At 43.9% G+C, this 20,046-nt stretch overlaps 2 protein-coding genes and 1 pseudogene across 2 annotated transcripts in view; 2 read left to right on the forward strand and 1 right to left on the reverse strand.

Annotated features, from left to right (window-relative positions):
• LOC107975194 (eukaryotic translation initiation factor 3 subunit E-like) overlaps positions 1-18,983 on the forward strand; it is a 29,607-nt pseudogene extending 10,624 nt beyond the window's left edge.
• The window catches only part of KHDC1 (KH domain containing 1), a 68,458-nt gene that overhangs the window by 32,688 nt on the left and 15,724 nt on the right, over positions 1-20,046 (reverse strand). The window contains exon 2 of the mRNA XM_518581.9: positions 17,591-17,633. Within this exon, the coding sequence (XP_518581.4) occupies positions 17,591-17,633 (43 nt within the window). The remainder of the gene's footprint in view (positions 1-17,590; positions 17,634-20,046) is intronic.
• The window catches only part of KHDC3L (KH domain containing 3 like, subcortical maternal complex member), a 100,911-nt gene that overhangs the window by 10,640 nt on the left and 70,225 nt on the right, over positions 1-20,046 (forward strand). The gene's annotated exons all lie outside the window — the stretch shown is intronic.

The raw sequence follows: 20,046 nt of genomic DNA on the forward strand, positions 1-20,046 counted from the left end.
TGAGCAACCTAATGAAACTGCATCTCCATAAAAAATAAAAAGTTAACCAGGTGTGGTGGCAGACCTGTAGTCCCAGCTACTTGGGAAGATTGCTTGAATTCGGGAGTTTGAGGCTACAGTGAAATACAATGGAGCCACTGCATACCAGCCTGGGTGACAGAGTGAGACCCTTTCTCTAAAAAAACAAAATGACAATAATAGCCACTACATGTTATAACATTTTTATTAAATCAATTTTTATCCAATATTAACATAACATTACATTTTTAATGAAAAATAACTATTTGCCAAAACAAAAAAGAATGGCATCATTCTACATTTTTGCAAATATGTATAGCGGGGCTCATTAGGCAATTGCCTGGACTCTCATCCCAGTCCACTTCTATTTATTAGCTGGTTAGCATTGCAGCAATCATCCTCATTCTAATGTATCCATTGTCCATTGCTGAGAGAAAGAAATCTATGAACTCTACCTAATGTTGGTGAGCAATGTGCCTTATATGGTTTGGCTCTGTGTCCCCACCCAGATCTCACCTTGAATTGTAATAATCCCCACATGCAAAGGGCAAGACCAGGTGGAAGTAATTGGATCATGGGGGCGGTTTCCCCCATGCTGTTCTCGTGATGAGTGACTCTCACGACATCTGATGGTTTTATAAGCGTCTGGCATTTCCCCTACTGGCGCTCATTCATTCTCCTACCACCTTGTGAAAAGGTGCCTTCCGCCATGATTGTAAGTTTCCTGAGGTCTCCCCAGCAATGTGGAACTGTGAGTCAAACCTCTTTTCTTTGTAAGGTACCCAGTCTCGTGTAGCAGCATAACAGACTAATACAGTGCCTTTGATACTTTTATAACATTTATTATTGGGAAACAACTGGAGCAAAGAAGGCCTGTACTCCAACCCAGGTTCTTGCACCCTACCATGCGAGCGTCACCTGGACTGGCTGGAGATGGGATCTGTGCACTGCTGAGGCCTTGTACTGGCTAGCCAGGATCTGAGGGAGCCAATTAGCGGGTGCCCCTGGAGGAGGTGGAGCTTACAGAAGGAACTAACCTGGCACCATGGGCCAATCTAGAGCAGTCTTGTCCTGTCCCCAGTCCACAAGGGATTCTCTCTAATTTCAGATCCCAGTCTGAGGCCGGGTGCGGTGGCTCATGCCTGTAATCCCAACACTTTGGGAGGCCCAGGCGGGCAGATCACCTGAGGTTGGGAATTTGAGACCAGCCTGACCAACATGGAGAAACCCCGTCCCTACTAAAAATACAAAAAGCTGGGCATGGTGGCGCATACCTATAATCCCAGCTACTCGGGAGGCTGAGGCAGGAGAATCACTTGAACCCAGGAGGTGAAGGTTGTGGTCAGCCAAGATCGCACCACTGCACTCCAGCCTGGGCAACAAGAGCGAAACTCTGTCTTAAAAACAAAACAACAAAAAAACAAAAACAGATCCCAGTCTGTTTGCAGGCAATGGCACCCAGCCTGGTTGCAACCTTGTGCAGGGTGACACGGCTCTATGGGAAGTGTGTCCATCCCAGAAAGGGACTCCTTTTGCATACTTGCCTCACTGGTGCAGGTTTAGGCACATTCTGAAACCATCAGTGCTTTACTTGGTGGCTGGTCACCTGGAAAAGATATTTGGTAAGTGTCCTGGTGTCTTTACCACTGCGCTACACTTTTGACTCCCCTGGCTCACCCTAAACCACCCGCCTGAAACCTAAGGCAGAATCTAGTGTCCTGCAGGCCAGCATCCCAGTGACATCTTTCCCCTCTCCCCCCAATCCCCTCCCAGCCTTGCCCCATTTGGTAAAACTTCAACCTTCCTTTCTACACAGGCTCAAGCAGAGTCTTCCTCCTGGTGTTCCAGCAGGAGTTCAAGGTCCTGCTCCCTATAGGATAGCTAGATTCTGAGGGCAATGTTGAGATCCTCATCTCCAGAAGGTGCTGGTGCCAGAAATATGACAAAAGGCTGATTGACGGGCCAGGCGCGGTGGCTCACGCCTGTATTCCCAGCACTTTGGGAGGCCAAGGCGGGTGGATCATGAGGTCAAGAGTTCGAGACCATCCTGGCCAATATGGTGAAACCCTGTCTCTACTAAAAATACAAAAAATTAGCTGGGCGTGGTGGCACGCATCTGTAGTCCCAACTACTTGGGAGGCTGAGGCAGGAGAATTGCTTGAACCGGGAGGAGGAGGTTGCAGTGAGCAGAGATCGTGCCACTGCTCTCCAGCCTGGGCAGCAGACTGAGTGAGATTCCGTCTAAAAAAAAAAAGAGGCCTGGTGTGGTGGCTCAGGCCTGTAATCCTAGCACTTTGGGAGGCTGAGGCAGGTAGATTGCCTGAGGTCAAGAGGTCAGGACCAGCCTGTCCAACATGGTGAAACCCCATCTCTACTAAAAATGCAAAAATTAGCCAGATGTGGTGGCACATGCCTGTAATCCCAGCTACTTCGGAGGCTGAGGCAGGAGAATCGCTTGAACCCAGAGTGTGGAAGTTGCAGTGAACCAAGATCATGCCACTTCACTCCAACCTGGGCGAAAGAGCAAAACTTCATCTCAAAAAAAGAAAAGTATTAAAAAAAAAAAAAATAACAACAACTAGCCAGGCTTTGTAGCATGTGCCTGTTGCCCCTTCTAATTGGAAGGCTGAGGTGGGAAGATCACTTGAGCTTGGGAGGTTAAGGCTGCAGTGAGCAGTGGTTGCACCACCTCACTCCAACCTGGGGTCAGAAGGAGACCCTATCTCAAAAAAAACAACTTTGTAAACTGTGATCCACACCTCAGTGCAGTGGGATAAAACTGTCCAGTAGCCTTGGCCTCCGAGGCCCTGTCTGAATCCTCCTTTTTTGCACCTGTAGCTAAAGGGCAGCAAGTGTTTTCTGTACTCTGTATTCACTTTTAGACAAGTCACTTTTAGAGACTTGTTTAAAGATTCAAAATGAGTTATAATAAAAAATAAATGTAAAATATACCTAGCAATTGGTATCGATTGACAAGAAAGCTTTCTTTGCTTGCTCCCACATGAAGAAAAAAGGTGAAGAATTACAAAAGGTTGGTTCAGCTTTTCAATTTTTTTGTGTTAAGTGGGTGTAGCTAGGATAATTAATGTCCCAGGGAACTTTTGTAAATAAGGAAGAACATTCCTGTTTATTCTTTCATTAATGCTAGTTTTGAAAAAATAGGCTCTATAAATTAAGTTTTCATGTGTTGAAACATTGACAAACTGATTCCATTCTCCTTAACTGTTAAAAAGAACAAGTCTGGTCGGGCACGGTGGCTCACACCTGTAATTCAAGACTGGGAAGTGGAGGCAGGCGGATCACCTGAGGTCAGGAGTTCCAGACCAGCCTACCCAACATGGTGAAACCCCATCTCTACTAAAAATACAAAAATTAGCCAGGCATGTTGGCATGCGCCTATAATCCCAGCTACTCAGGAGGCTGAGGCAGGAGAATCGCCTGAACCCAGGAGGCAGAGGTTGCAGTGAGCCAAGATTGTGCCATTGCACTCCAGCGTGGGTGACAGAGCAAGACTCTGTCTCCAAAAAAAACAGAACAAGTCTGTCATGTTTCTTTATCATGATTTTCAGTAGCTTAAATGACAAAACACATTATCAGTTAGTATAAAACTTTAAAATATCGCTTGGGCCAAGCGCAATTGCTTATATCTGTAATCCCAGCACTTTGGGAGACCGAGGCAGGAAGATTGCTTGAGTCCAGGAGTTCAAAACAAGCCTAGGCAGTATAGTGAGACCTTGTCTCTATAAAAAAAACTTAAAAATTAGCCAGGCATGTTGGCATGTACCTATGTAGTCCCACCTACAGAGGTAGCAGTAGGTGGGACAGAGGCAAGAGGATCACTCGGGCCTGGATTCAGGCTGCAGTGAGCCATGATCACACCAGCCACTGTGCTATAGTCTGTATGATGGAGATCGTGTCTCAAAAAAAAAAAAAAAAAAATCACTAAATTAGCGTTTGGTATATGTCAGGTTTTATGGTTTTTATTGTTTGTGAAGTTAAATATCTTTTTATACCTTTGTCAAACATTTGTGTTTCTTTTGTAGATGCTTTCTCTCTCTCTCTCAGGTGTTTTTTGTTTTTTTTTTTTGAAATGGAGTCTTGCTCTGTCACCCAGCTGGAGTGCGGTGGTGCGATCTCGGCTCACTGCGACCTCCGCCTCCCGGGTTCAAGCGATTCTCCTGCCTTGGCCTCCTGAGTAGCTAGGATTACAAGCACAAGCCACCACGCCCGGCTAATTTTTTTTTTTTTTTTTTTTTGTACTTTTAGTTTCACCGCCACATTGGCCAGGCTGGTCTCAAACTCCTGACCTCAAGTGATCCCCCCACCTCGGCCTCCCAAAATGCTGGGATTACAGGCGTGAGCCATGGCGCCTGGCCAGAATGCCTTCTCATGTCCTTTGCCTATATTTCTATTGATGTGTTTCTTTTTCTTACTAGTCTACAACAACTTTTTATTTTTTTATTTTTAGAGACAGGGTCTCGCTACATTGCCCAGGCTGGTCTTGAACTCCTGGCCTCAAACAATTCTCCTGCCTTGGCCTCCCAGAATGTTGGGATTACAGGCATGAGCCACTGTAGGCTAGCCCTAGCTCTTTATTTTTAATTTCAGTTTTCATTTGGTTTTACTTTTATTTATAGTACTTTTTCAGTATCACAAATGTTGATGTTTTTATGGGACTAAATCCATTCAACTTTTTCATTATGAATTTTTGCATTATGATTTTTATTTTATTACAGTATATTGTAATTTTTTGTTTTATTGTTGTTAATTTCTTACTGTGCCTAACATAAACTTTATCATGGTATGTATGCATAGGAAAAATCACAGTACATATAGAGTTCAGTTATATTCATGGTTTCTGGCATCCACTGGAGGTCTTAGACCATATCCCCCAAGGATAAGGGGGCACTATTGTACACGAATTTTACAGATGAGGACAGTGTGAGAATATCAAATAACGTTTTTCCTGCCTCTTTGTCACTTTTCATGTGAATACATTCTCTCACACTTGGCTACAAACTCCTTTTTGGCATGGATGATAAATCTGTATTCTTCTACTACTGAGACCCTAGGTACACAGTTAAACACTAGATGATTGACTGTTACAGTGATTGCATATTTATCAACCAGTTAGCCTTAATTAATGCATGTGGTATTAATGAATAAAAACCAGGTCAATCTGGCATGGTGGCTCATGCCTATAATCCCAGCATTTTGGGAGGCCAAGGCTCGCAGATCACTTGCAGTCAGGAGTTCAAGACCACCTTGGCCAACGTGGCGAAACCCCATCTCTACTAAAAATACAAAAAACTTAGCCAGGCATAGTGGCGCACACCTGTAATCCAGCTACTTGGGAGCCTGAGGCAGGAGAATTGCTTGAACCTGGGAGGTGCAGGCTGCAGTGAGCCGAGATCGCGCTCCAGCCTAGGTGACAGAGCGAGCCTGTCTCAAAAAATAAAAATGAAAATAAAAAACCAAGTCAACTATATGGCCATTTGACTGTATATAAATCTCTCTATATGCTCTACAGTATCAAGAAAAGTCTGCGAAAATTGCATATTAATAATTGGGAAAATATGTCGAAATTTTTTTCTCCATTTGCCTCAATGATAACATGGGACCATGGATTTTTTTTTTTTTTTTTTTTAAAGAGATGTGGTGTCGCTGTCACCCAGGCTGGAGTGCAGTGGCGAACATGGCTCACTGCAGCCTTGACCTCTTAGGCTCGAGCAATCCTCCTGCCTCAGTCCCCCAAGTAACTTGGACTATAGGCACCCACCACCACACCCAGCTAATGTTTATATTTTTCGTAGAGACAGAGTTTTGCTGTGTTGCCAGGCTGATCAACTCCTGAGCTTATGCAATCCACTCACCTCGGCCTCCCAAAGTGCCAGGATTACAGGCGTGAGCCACCTTGCCCGGCCAAGATGAGGTATTATTACATCATTATTGTAAGGTACTGTTGGGCCCTCTTTCTATTTTGTTATTTTGTACGTGATCATCATTGTTGCTCATCATTCCTGTTCTTGGTATAGTTCCTACTTTTTCTGCGTTCCTTTGGCCTATTCACAGTTTACTACATCCACCCTTCTCTACTTTTATAGTTAGAGAAATGTGATAGCCAGTCCTACACTTAATAGAAGAAATAATACCCAGATATTTACCCTCCTTCAAATTAAAATTAATAAAGATTAAACATATCCTTTTTTGTTTTATTTATTTTTGAGGAGACAGTCTCACTGTCACCCAGGTTGGAGTGCAGTGGCACGATCACAACTCACTACAGCCTCTACCTACCCATGCTCAGGTGATCCTCCCATCTCAGCCTTCCAAGTAGCTGGAACCACAGGCATGCACCACCATGCTCGGCTAATGTTTGTATTTTATTTTTTGTAGAAATGGGGTTTTGCCATGTTGTCCAGGCTGGTCTCGAACTCCTGGGCTCAAGCAATCAGCCCACCTCAGCCTCCCAAAGTGCTGAGATTACTGGCATGACCCAACATGCCAAGCCAAACATATCCTTTTATGTGATTTATTTGTGAATTACAATGGTCTGTAATTTCTTTTTTTTTTTTTTTTTTTGAGACTTTTTCTTTTCACTCTTGTTGCCCAGGCTGGAGTACAATGGCATAATCTCGGCTCACCGCAACCTCCACCTCCCAGGTTCAAGTGATTCTCCTGCCTCAGCCTCCCGAGTAGCTGGGATTACAGGCATGCACCACCACACACAGCTAATTTTGTATTTTTAGTAGCGATGGGGTTTCTCCATATTGGTCAGGCTGGTCTCAAACTCCAGACCTCAGGTGACCTGTCCACCTTGGCCTCCCAAAGTGCTGGGATTACAGGTGTGAGCCACCATGCCCAACCTAATTTCTTTTTTAATAGCTTTTTAAATCTTGTCAGTTTGCATTTTCCCCAGAACTCCCTTCTGTGATCATATATCTTCTTCCTAAAGCACATCCTTTAGAAGTTTTGGCTGGGCATGGTGGCTTACGCCTGTAATCCCAACACTTTGGGAGGCCAAGTAGGGCAAATCACTTGAGGTCAGGAGTTTGAGATCAGCCTGGCCAACATGGGGAAACCCTGTCTCTACTAAAAATACAAAAATTAGCCTGGCATGGTGGTGCCTGCCTGTAATCCCAGCACTTTGGGAGGCCAAGGCAGGCGGATCACCTGAGGTCAGGAGTTTGAGACCAGCCTAACATGGAGAAACCTTGTCTCTACTAAAAATAGAAATTTAGCCAGGCGTGGTGGCACACACCTGTAATCCCAGCTACTCAGGAGGCTAAGGCAGGAGAATCACTTGAACCTGGGAGGCAGAGGTTGCAGTGAGCCAAGCTCATGCCACTGCACTCCAGCCTGGGTGACAGAACGAGACTCTCTCAAAAAAAAAACACAAAAAACCACCTGGGTGCAGTGGGTCACACCTGTAATCCCAGCATTTCCTGAAGGTCAGGAGTTCAAGACCAGCCTTGCCAACATGGTGAAACCCCGTCTCTACTTAAAATATAAAAAATCAGCCAGGCGTGGTGATGGGCGCCTGTAATCCCAGCTACTTGGGAGGCTGAGGCAGGAGAATCGCTTGAACCCAGGAGGCAAAGATTCCAGTGAGCCAAGATCGCGCCATTGCACTCCAGCCTGGGCAGTAAGAGTGAAACTTCGTCTCAAAAAAAAAAAAAAAAATGGGTTCTAGGTTTACAGAAGAATTGTGAGGATAGTACAGAGTGCCCATTTACCCCACACTCAGTTTTTCCTATTATTAACATCTTATATTAAAGCCCATACTTTATTCTGATTTCCTTAGTTTTTACCTAAGGTCCTTTTTCTGCCCCAGGAGCCCAAACAGTGTACCACATTACATTTAGTCATCATGTCTCCTTAGGCTCCTCTTGGCTGTCATAGATTCTCAGACTTTTTTTGTTTTTGATGACCTTGACAGTTTTGAGGCATAGTGGTCAAGCATATTTTAAGATGCCACTCTAGGCTGGGTCCGGTGGCTCACGCCTGTAATCCCTGCACTTTGGGAGGCCAAGGTGGGTGGATCACTTGAGGCTGGGAGTTTGAGACCAGCCTGGCCAACATGGTGGAACCCCATCTCCACTAAAAATACAAAAATTAGCCGGGCGTGGTGGCATGCGCCTGTAGTCCCAGCTACTCAGGAGGCTGAGGCATGAGAATTGCTTGTACTCGGAAGGCGGAGGTTGTAGTGAGCCAAGATTACACCACTGCACTCCAGCCCAAGTGACAGAGTGAGACTCTGTCTAAAAAAAAAAAAAAAAAGATGCCACTCTAGTGGAGTTTGTCTGAAGTCTCATGAATAGACTGGGATTAGGGGTTTTGAGGAGGAAGACCATAAAGTAAGCGCCATTTTCATCACATTATACCTGAAACTGCCATTGCAAAATTATAACTGAGAGTGAAAGAGAGCTGATCTAACCAACTCCATCTTGCTTCTAACCTCCAAACTGTCCTTTTTCATTCCTGGGCTTAGGCTCAACTAACTTTAGGAGGAACTTAGTTTATAGGTTAAAACGAAGATGATAACAGCCCTTTCCCAAAACAAACCTCCTTGCCTGGGGACTAGACTCCCATTGTAGGACTAACAAAGGAGCCACAAGGTTAGAAATTATAGTTTAGGAGTCATGCAGCTGGAGGCTACAAGATTCTGACCCTCCCTAAACTGCTCTTAAGATCAGTGCTTGAGATACTTTACAGACCCTGCACTTGATGGATCAGCTGGCACCACCACCCTGATCGATAAACTGGCTCATCTGATCTTGTGGCCCCCACCCAGGAACTGACTCCGTGCAAAAGGCTTTAATTCCCTATGATTTTATCTCTGACCTAACCAATCAACACTCGACACACTGTCCTTCCCCCACCCACCATATTATCCTTAAAAACTCTGATCCCCGAATGCTCCGGGAGACAGATTTGAGTAATAATAAAACTCTGGTCTCCTGCACAGTCTGCTCTACGTGAATTACTCTTTCTCTATTACAATTCGCCTGTCTTTATAAATTGGCTCTGTCTAGGAAATGGGCAAGGTGAACCCACTGGGCAGTTACATACCGGAGGTACATGCTATTAACATGACTTCACTTTTTATGTTGACCTTGATCATCAGGCTGAAGTAGTCTGTCAGTCCTCTCCACTGTAAAGTTACTCATCCCTTCCTTTTCCTTATTGTAATCTTTTGAAGGAAGTCATTACGTATAGCTCACATTTAATGAAGGAACCGGGAGTTATGCTCCACCTCCATAAGGACAGAGTACCTACATAAATTATTTGAAATTCTGCATGGGAGATTTGTCTGTTCTACCTCACTTATTTAATTATTCATTTTTAACTGTGTGGACTCAAGTGTTACTAGTTTTTTTTTTTAAAAAAGAAGCAGCTTGTGGTTTTGTTTATCCTATTTTGTTTCTTATTCCATTGGCTTTTGCTTTAATCTTTTATTTCCTTAGGTGTTTTGTTATATAGAGACAGGGTCTCACAGTGTTGCCCAGGCTAGTCTCAAGTGATCCACGCAAGTCTCAACTCCCGACCTCAAGTGATCCTCCTTCCCAGGCCTCCCAAAGTGCTGGGATTACAAGTGTAAGCACCCGGCCCTTAGTTTTTGTTTCTTTAGGATCATTCTGTTTTCTTTAATTTTTGGAGTTGAAGCTTTACCTCACTGGTTTTCATTCTTTTTTTTTTTTTTTTTGGAGACAGAGTCTCTCTCTGTCGCCCAGGCTGGAGTGCAGTGGCGCGATCTTGGCTCACTGCAACCTCTGCCCCCCAGGTTCAAATTTTTGTATTTTTAGTAGGGAAAGGGTTTCATCGTATTGGCCAGGCTGGTCTTGAACTCCTGACCTCAGGTGATCCTCCCGCCTCCGCCTCCCACAGTGCTGGGATTACAGGCGTGACCACCGTGCCTGGCCCCATTCTTTCCTCTTTGATAACTGCAGTATTTTCCCACTCCACCCTTCATCCTCTCCAGCACATTGAAACCACCTTTGCAAAGATTATGACACCGAGAGAAGTCTAGCATGGCTGACCCCATCTTGCTTCTAGCCTCACGGGCTGGGTGTCCTCACTCATTCCTGGGCATAGGCCAAACTAACCTTGGGAGGAGTTTAATTTCTAGTTTAACTTTAAGGCAAGGATGATAATCGTTCCTCTCTAAAACAGATCCCCTCCTTGTTCAGGAACTGAAACAGCCTTTGTAAGACTAATGAAAACCCACAATATTAGGATTATGAGAGGGCCTGACTTCTGCCAAAATGTAGGCATAGTTTTTGTAATCCCTTACTGCTCAGAAGGTATGTGGTCATAGGTTACAAGATTTGTGACTTCCTCAGTTTCTCTTATAGATAAGATCACTATTGTAAAACCTAAGATCTTTTGAATTGTTTTTCAAACTTTTGCATTCTGGCAACTGACATACCCTACCGGGGCCCATGACTCCTGACTCAGCCAGTCCTGTGGTCCCCACCCAGAGGTGGGCTTAGTGCACAAGGACCATTTTCCACACCCCTAAGATTTCATCTTCAACCATTCCCTAGCCCCCTGCCCACCAAATTATCTATAAAAACTCTGGCCTCTGAGCTCTCAGGGAGGCAGATTTTAGTAATCTTAAACTCCTGTCTCTCTGCTTGGCTGGCCTTGCATTAATTAAATTAAACTATTTCTTTACTACCACAATGCTGTCTCAGTGAATTGGATTTCCCTGTGCAGCAGGCAAGAAGAATCTGTTGGATGATTACAACATTGCTGGATTGATAGCAGCCTCACCTGCCAGGCTCAGACTCCAGGTATGCTCTTAAAGCTGCCCTTTCTCTTGGGATATCAGGCTTATCCACCCTTCCTGACCTTCTTTGAATCTTGAAAAGATTAAAGGATTGCCTGTGAAGTTTTGTGTCTGTTACTTTGCTTTTTCTTTTAGATGGAGTTTCGCTCTTGTCACCCAGGCTGGAATGCAGTGGCGCAATCTCGGCTCCCTGCAACCTCTGCCTCCTGGGTTCAAGCGATTCTCCTGCCTCAGCCTCCCAAGTAGCTAGGATTACTGGCGCATGCCACCACACTTTGCTAATTTTTGTATTTTTAGTAGAGATGGGGTTTCACCATGTTGGCCAGGCTAGTCTCGAACTGCTGACCTCAGGTGATCTGCCCACCTCAGCCTCCCAAAGTGTTGGGATTACAAGTGTGAGCCACCCAGCGTGTCTGTTACTTTGCATTATAAATATCCCACTCTTTAAATTTCCATAGAGTTTGTTTTGCCATAGAAAGACAATGTTACTTTTTATTCATCATCTTTTAAAGTCTTGGCAAAAATCCCACCAGTCCTACCAGAGACCGCAGGTTGACTCTGCTGATTTGGCCTCTATGCCTTATTCATGCTTATCATGACTCTTCTTTTTTTTTTTTTTTTTAAGATGGAATCCAGCTCTGTAGCCCAGGCTGGAGTGCAGTGGCACGATCTCAGCTCACTGCAACCTCTGCCTCCTGGGTTCAAGCAATTCTCCTGCCTCAGCCTCCCAAGTAGCTGAGATTACAGGCACCTGCCACCATGCTCAGCTAATTTTTGTATTTTTTAGTAGAGACAGGGTTTCGCCATGTTGGCCAGGCTGGTCTCAAACTCCTGACGTCAGGTGATCTGCCTGCCTCGGCCTCCCGAAGTGCTGGGATTACAGGCCTGAGTCACTGCACCCGGCCCATTTTCTATTTTTAGAAGAATCAGGCTTTCCAGATTTTGGTCAGTTCCTAGTTCCAAGAACTGATCAAAGTTAGCCACCAGATGGAGCTCAATCTTATCTTAACTCCATCCCCAGCTTGTTCTTTAAAAGACAAACTGGAAAGGCCTTTTTTCTCCTTTATGCTAGTTTCCAAAGCACATTTCCTATAAATAATCACATTTAGGAAGGGAAAGGACAAAGGGGAAAACTATTAAACTTATCTATCCACATGATTCAGCAAAACTGTCCACTCCGCAAGGCAAGACTTAGAACCCATCTGTGTAGCCAGTGAGAACTCTACACCCATTCCCAGCCTTATCCTGCTGCCAAACCATACCACAGTGTGTCAGGGAATAAGAGCTACTTTTCCTTGCTTGGTCCTAAATGGATTCACTCGTTTGTGTGGGGGTTTTTTAAGTCAGTAAAGGAAAAATTCAGAACTCCAAAAAAGTCTCTATATAGTTTACATAAGATGATACTGGTGATAATTAGATACTAATCACATTAATTTCTCAGATTCACTGCTCTTGAGGACTTCTTTTCTTGAAATATATGAAAATTCAGAACTCTGAAGAAAAAGAGGGACCTGATGATAAAGAGACCTGATTCCCTCATTTATACCTGAGATAATGGATGGTATCACTAACAAACCAACTTTTCATTGATCAACTAAGCACTGAGAGCCACACCTCTTCTATTCTCTAAAAATAATTACAAAGATGAGCATGCAGAATGTGTTATGACAAAGAGCAATATATAATTTTAAAGAACCAGATGGGGCAGAGCATGGTGGCTCACGTCTACAATCCCAGCACTTTGGGAGGCTGAGGCAGGAGGATCATTTGAGGTCAGGAGTTTGAGACCAGCCTGACGAACATGGTGAAACCCCATCTCTACTAAAAATCATGAAAATTAGCTGGGCATGGTAGCTTGCACCTGTAATCTCAGTTACTCGGGAGGCCGAGGCAGGAGAATCACTTGAACCTGAGAGGCAGAGGTTGCAGTGAGCTGAGTTTATGCCACTGCACTCCAGCCCGGGCAACAGAGTGAGACTCTGTCTCAAAAAAAAAAAAAAAAAAAAGAACCAGATACTGCTTTCAGGATTTAATGCCCTGACTAGGATCCTGAAAGATGACGCAATCCTACTACCAGGATGGCTCCCAGAAGCATGGAAATAACAGTGGCCCACACTAAGTGAGGTAGAAATGCCAAAATTGTAGCAAAAGGTAGATGAATGAAAAGGCTCGGAAAAGTGAGTATGCTATAGACTATATACGGCAAATAGTTGGAAAATCCACAAGAGGACCCAGAAAATATATTACTTACCAAAGCATAAGAAATGTTCTAGTGAGAATGTCACCAACACTGCTAAGTTCAGTAGTGGCTCTTCTCTGAGAGCCGGGACTTACAGTAGGAGATGCCGTGATAAAACTGGTCTCTAATAGCAATTGCGATGATAGCCACTATCCCCCAAAGGCCAGTCAAGGCCACTTAACCCTCAGATGCCAGAAAGACACAATCATCATAACAAGTGGCAAGTCAGCTTCACAGAGGGACCTGACTACTAGAGGGTTATTAAATGACTAAGGAAAAATATCTGGGCAGCCAACAAGGGTACTATTCAATCTGTACATCAAAGAAATCAAGGCTAGATGATTAGGCTGGAAGCAGTAGTCTCATGCTGCCTTGCCCAGTTTCCAGACATACGCCAGTTTCCAGATCTGAAACTCAATGACTGAAGGAGAGGCCAGATCCCCAGGAGGAAGGACCTGGCAATGCTATGGCAGTACATAGTAATCGTTCCCTCTTCCTTCCCACAAAGGAACCTACAGTCATTTACTTCAGGTAATATACACTGGGAAAAGAGAAATAGCCAAACATCATAGACTCTTGGACACAAGGTCCCAGTTGACAATGATACATGTAGATTCAGCATCATCTGCCACTCCTCTTAGAGGGAGGACATATGGGGTCAAGTAATAAATGGAGTCCTAAGATCTAGCTCACAGTGGGCCCACTGGGTCCATAACCCACCTAGTGATCATTTTCTCAGCTTCCAAATGTATACTTGGAATGGAGATTCTTGGCAGCTGGCACAACTCTAATATTGATACTACTCCTCTTGGGTGAAATTAGAGTGGAGAAGGGCTAATGAAGCCCTCTGAAACTGCCCCCACCATCTTCCTGATCAAGACCAAATCAAATCCAGTATTACATCCCAGGGGGAATGGCAGAAGCTAGTGGCACCCTTAAAGACCTAAAGGGTAGAGTTAGTCTTCATCATATCTCCATTTAATTCACCACTCTGGTGCCTACAAAAATCAGATGGATCCGAGAAGATGGCAGTGAACTGCTGCAGACTCAACCAAGTGGTGGCACTAATTGCAGTTGCTGTGCCAGGTGTGGTGTTTTTATTAGAAACTGATTAACACAACCTTTGATATGAGATATGCAGCCACTGATCTGGAGAAGTAAGTATTCTCTTCCATCCCTATCAGAAAAGATCAGAAACAGTTTTCTTGGGCCGGGCACGGTGGTTCACACTTGTAATCCCACCACTTTGGGAGGCCAAGGTGGGTGAATCACTTGAGGTCAGAAGTTCAAGACCAGCCTGGGCAACATGGTTAAACCCCATCTCTACTAAAAATACAAACATTAGCTGAGCATACTGGTGCATGCCTGTAGTCCCAGCTACTCAGGAGGCTGAGGCAGGAGAATCACTTGAACCTGGGAGGCAGAGGTTGTGGTGAGCTGAGATCATGCCACTGCACTCCAGCCTGGGTGACAGAGTAAGACTTCGTCTTAAAAAAAAAGTTTTCTTTGAGCAGGGTGCAGTGGCACACACCTGTTTTCCTAGCTACTCAGGAGCCAGAGGCAGAGGATCACTTGAAGCCAGGAGTTTAAGGCTGTAGAAGGGTATGATGGCATATGTGAATTAGCCACTGCACACCAGCCTGAACAACATAGTATAGTAAGACCCCCATCTCAAAAAAAAAAAAAAAAAAAGTAATTACTGACAGGTGGTAGAGGTAGGGAGTGTTTACATAATGGAAAAGCCTAGCCTAATAACACAGCCTAGTAGACGGTCTTAAAGTTTTCAGCCCCAATTAAACCTAAATAGATTAAAATATCCAATCATTTCTTGCATATCAGAGACACACTCAGTACAAAAGGACATAATCCTTTTTCAGCCACAGACAGACAAATGGATTAGGCATAAGAATAAAATCTAGGTCAGTCACAGTGGCTCATGCCTGTAATATCAGCGCTTTGGGAGGCGAAGGCAGGCAGATCACTTGAGGCCAGGAGTTCAAGACTAGCCTGGCCAACATGGCGAAACCCCACCTCTGCTAAAAATACAAAAATTAGACAGGCATGGTGGCACATGCCTGTAGTCCCAGCTACTCAGGAGGCTGAGGTGGGAGAATCACTTGAACCCGGGAGGCGGTAGTTGCAGTAAGCGAAGATTGCACCACTGCACTCCGGCCTGGGCGACAGAGTGAGACTCCATCTCAAAAAAAAAAAAAAAAAAAGAATAAAATCTGGCCAACTACAGTGGCTCCTGTAATCCCAGCACTTTGGGAGGCCAAGGCAGGTGGATCATTGGAGGCCAGGAGTTCAAGATCAGCGTGTCCAACATGGCAAAACCCTGTCTCTATTAAAAATACAAAAATTAGCCAGGCCATGGTGGCTCATGCCTGTAATCCCAGCTACTCCAGAGGCTGACGCATGAGAATCACTTGAACAAGGAGGCAGAGGTTGCAGTGAGCCATGATCACGCCACTGCACTCCAGCCTGGGTGACAGAGTAAGACCCTGTCTCATAACAAACAACAGAAAAAAGAAAAAAAGCGGCCAGGCACTGTAACTCACACCTGTAATTCCAGCACTTTGGGAGGCTGAGTGGGGCGGACCACAAGGTCAAGAGGGAAACCATCATGGCCAACATGGTGAAACCCCATCTCTACTAAAATACAAAAAATTAGCCAGGCATGGTGGTGCATGCCTGTAGTCCCAGCTACTCGGGAAGCTGAGGCAGGGAAATAGCTTGAACCCGGGAGGCAGAAGTTGGAGTGAGCTGACATCATGCCACTGCACTCCAGCCTGGTGACAGAGCGAGACTTCATCCCAAAAAAAAAAAAAAGAAAAGAAAAAGAAAAAAAGCTAGCTTTCTGTGCTACCCAGAGAGGGGTCCATACAGTGTTGTTCTGGATTCCTGTTGTAACTTAAAGGGAAACTTTCACAATGTCCAGAGCCCTTGATGTCCTCAAATTTCTTGCAGCAGGAAGTCACTTAGGTGACACTAACTTTGATTTCCAAATGGAATGATAGTACATCTAAAAATGAAGGTGATGGCATCTATATCATAATCTTTTTTTTTTTCTAACAAGATCCAAAGTCCACAAATATATCATAAATCTGAAGAGGAACTGGGAGAAGCTTCTGCTGGCAGCTCATGCCATTGTTGCCATTGAAAACCCTGCTGATGTGTCATATCCTGCAGGAATACTAGCTAGTGGGCTGTGCTGAAGTTTGCTGCTGCTGCTGGAGCCACATGTATTGCTGGTCACTTCACTTCTGGAACCTTTGCTAACCAGATCCAATCATCTTCTGCCACCCACATCTTCTGGTGGTTACTGATTCTAGGGCTAACTATCAGCCTCTCTCAGGGGCTTCTTATGGTAACCTACCTACCTACCACTGCTGTATGTAACAGATTCTCCTCTGAGCTATGCGGATACTGTCATCCCATGCAACAACAAGGAAGCTCAATCACTGAGTCTAATGTAGTGGATGCTGGCCCAGGAAGCTCTGTGCATGTGTTGCACCATCTCCCATGATCATGCCTGATCTCTACTTCTATAGAGATCCTGAAGAGATTGAAAAGGAAGAGTAGGCTGCAGCTGAAAAAGGAGGAATTTCAAAGTGAATGGACTGCTGTAGTGCAAGTTTACTGCTACTCAATCTGAGGTTGCAGACTGGTTTAAAGACATGCAGGTGCCCTCTGTGCCTATTCAGCAGTTCACTACTGAAGATTGGAGGACTTAGCCTACCATGAATGACTGGTCTGCAACTTCCACTGCTCAGACCACTGAATGGGTAAGAATAACCACTGAGTGGCCTTAAGCTGTTCTTCCACAAGCTCTTAAACAAGATGGAAATAACGCTGATGGAAATAAACAACAGTTTCCAAGAAAAAACGAACAGCTGAAGTGGCAATGTTTAAGTAACATCTGGTAGACTTCAACATGAATGTTATTAAGCAGGAAATTATGATCTTTTAAGTTGGAACATGTAATGTTAATCCTTTTGCACCAAAATATCTCTTTAAGTCTAAATTATCCACTTTTTTTTTTAATTCTTCGTAGAGATAGAGGTTTCGCTTTGTTGCCCAGGCTGTTCTTGACTTCCTAACTTCAAGCAATCCTTCTGCCTCAGCCTCCCAGAGTGCTGGGATTATAGGCATTTGCCACCGTGCCTGGTGTACCCAGTTTCTGTTATCAACAGAATGCAGTGGTGTATGGTTGCTAAAGGGTCCCAAGATCAGGACCTACGTTAAGGTGGATTTTGAATTATTTAAAATTCTGATTTTGTTTTATTTTTAATTAATCTTTGGGGGAAGGATGGGAGGGGGGTGAGGGTTGAAGAAGTAAACATTGTACCTATTGGATACAATGTTTAATATTTGTGTGATGGGCACACTGGAAGCCCAAACCTCACTATTACACAATACATTCATGTAACAAGCCTGCACATGCACCTCCTGAATCTATTTTTAAAAATTTAATTCTCTAGCACAGACTCCCTTTTTTTGGTAAGATGGCGGGGTACGACTTAACTACTCGCATCACGCACCTTTTGGATCGGCATCTAGTCTTTCCGCTCCTTGAGTTTCTCTCTGTAAAGGAGATATATAAAGAAAAGGAATTATTACAAGGTAAATTGGACCTTCTTAGTGATGCCAACATGGTAGACTTTGCTATGGATGCATACAAAAACCTTTATTCTGATGATATTCCTCATGCTTTGAGAGAGAATAGAACTACAGTTGTTGCACAACTGAAACAGCTTCAGGCAGAAACAGAACTAATCGTGAAAATGTTTGAAGATCCAGAAACGACAAGGCAAATGCGGTCAACCAGGGATGGTAGGATGCTCTTTGACTACCTGGCGGACAAGCATGGTTTTAGGCAGGAGTATTTAGATACATTCTACACATATGCAAAATTCCAGTATGAATGTGGGAATTACTCAGGAGCAGCAGAATATCTTTATTTTTTCAGAGTGTTGGTTCCAGCAACAGACAGAAATGCTGTAAGTTCACTCTGGGGAAAGCTGGCCTCTGAAATCTTACAGCAGAATTGGGATGCAGACATGGAAGACCTTACATGGTTAAAAGAGACCATAGATAATAATTCTGTGAGTTCTCCACTCCAGTCTCTTCAGCAGAGAGCATGGCTCGTTCACTGGTCTCTGTTTTCTTCAATCACCCCAAAGGTTGTGATAATATTGTTGATCTCTTCCTTTACCAGCCACAGTATCTTAATGTGTCCACACATTCTTCACTATTTGACTACAGCAGTCATAGCAAACAAGGATGTTCGAAAACGTTGGCAGGTGCTAAAAGATCTAGGTAAAGTTACTCAACAGGAGTCTTACACATATAAAGACCCAATTACAGAATTTGTTGAATGCTTATAGATTAACTTTGACTTAGATGGGGCTAAGAAAAAGCTGAGAGAATGTGAATCAGTGCTTGTGAATGACTTCTTGGTGGCTTGTCTTAAGGATTTCATTGACAATGCCCATCTCTTCATATTTGAGACTTTCTGTCACATCCACCAGTGTATCAGCATTAACATGTTGGCAGACAAATTGAACATGACTCCAGATGAAACTGAAAGGTGGATTGTAAATGTGATTAGAAATGCAAGACTGGATGCCAAGATTGATTCTAAATTAGGTCATGTGGTTATGGTAACAATGTACTCTCACCCTATCAGCAAGTGATTGAAAAGACCAAAAGCCTTTCTTTTAGAAGCTAGATTTTGGCCATGAATATTGAGAAGAAACTTAATGACAATAGCAGGTCAGAGGCTCCTAACTGGGCAACTCAAGATTCTGACTTCTACTGAAGAAACATAAGGAAAAGATTTTTTAAAAACTCTAAAAGAAAGATGAAATAATAAAACTATTATATAAAGGGTGACTTACATTTTGGAAACAACATATTGAGTGTAAATTGTGAAGAATTGGAATAAAATTGACTGATTCAAAAAAATTTAATTCACAAAAAAATTTTAATCCTTTTGAGCTAATTATAGATTCACATGTAGTTGTAAGAAGTTACAAAGAGGCTAGGTGCAGTAGCTGACGCCCATGATCCCCGCAATTTGGGAGGCCGAGGCAGGCAGATCTCTTGAGGCCAGGAGTTTGAGACTAGCCTGGCCAACATGGCAAAACCCCATCTCTACAAAAAATTAGCAAAGCATGATGGCACATGCCTGTAATTACAGCTACTTGGGAGGCTGAGGCATGAGAATCACTTGACCTGGGATTACAAGTGTAATCCCAGCCATAGACTGGTTGCAGTGGCTCACACCTGTAATCCCAGCACTTTGGGAGGCCAAGGTGGGTGGATCACCTGAGGTCAAGAGTTCAAGACCAGCCTGGCCAACATGGTGAAACCCCGTCTCTACAAAAACACAAAAATTAGCCGGGCATGATGGTGCGCACCTGTAATCCCAGCTACTCAGGAGGCTGAGGCAGGAGAATCGCATGAACCCAGGAGGCAGATGTTGCAGTGAGCCAAGGTCGTGCCATTGCACTCCAGCCTGGGCAACAGAGTGAGACTCCACCTCAAAAAAAAAACAAAAACAAAAAAAAAAAACAAAAAAAACACCAGCCATTTGGGAAGCCAAGGCAGGATTGCTTGAGACCAACCAGAAGTTCAAGGTTGCCTGGGCAACAGAGCAAGACTGTTTCAAGACAAAACAAAAAGTCAGCATCTTCTGCCCACTTTTACTTTAACATACTACATTTATGGATCTATTGTCTCTTTACCTGTTCTAAAACTTTAAATTTCTCAAGAATGAAGATTTTGCTGTCTTGTTTCCTGCTGTGTCCCCAGCATAAACAGCATAAAGAAGTGCCATAAGATAGAAATTTTTGTTTTCTGTTCACCAGTATATCCACAGCACCTAGAACAGCATCTGCTTTAGACTTATTAGATGAAGACTTAAAAAAAAAGGAACAGCACTTCTGTACATATTAAGCACTTGATACATATTTGTGGAATAGTTTCTTTCATA

The sequence above is a fragment of the Pan troglodytes genome, chromosome 5 (assembly GCF_028858775.2).
Source record: "Pan troglodytes isolate AG18354 chromosome 5, NHGRI_mPanTro3-v2.0_pri, whole genome shotgun sequence".
NCBI lineage: Eukaryota > Metazoa > Chordata > Mammalia > Primates > Hominidae > Pan > Pan troglodytes.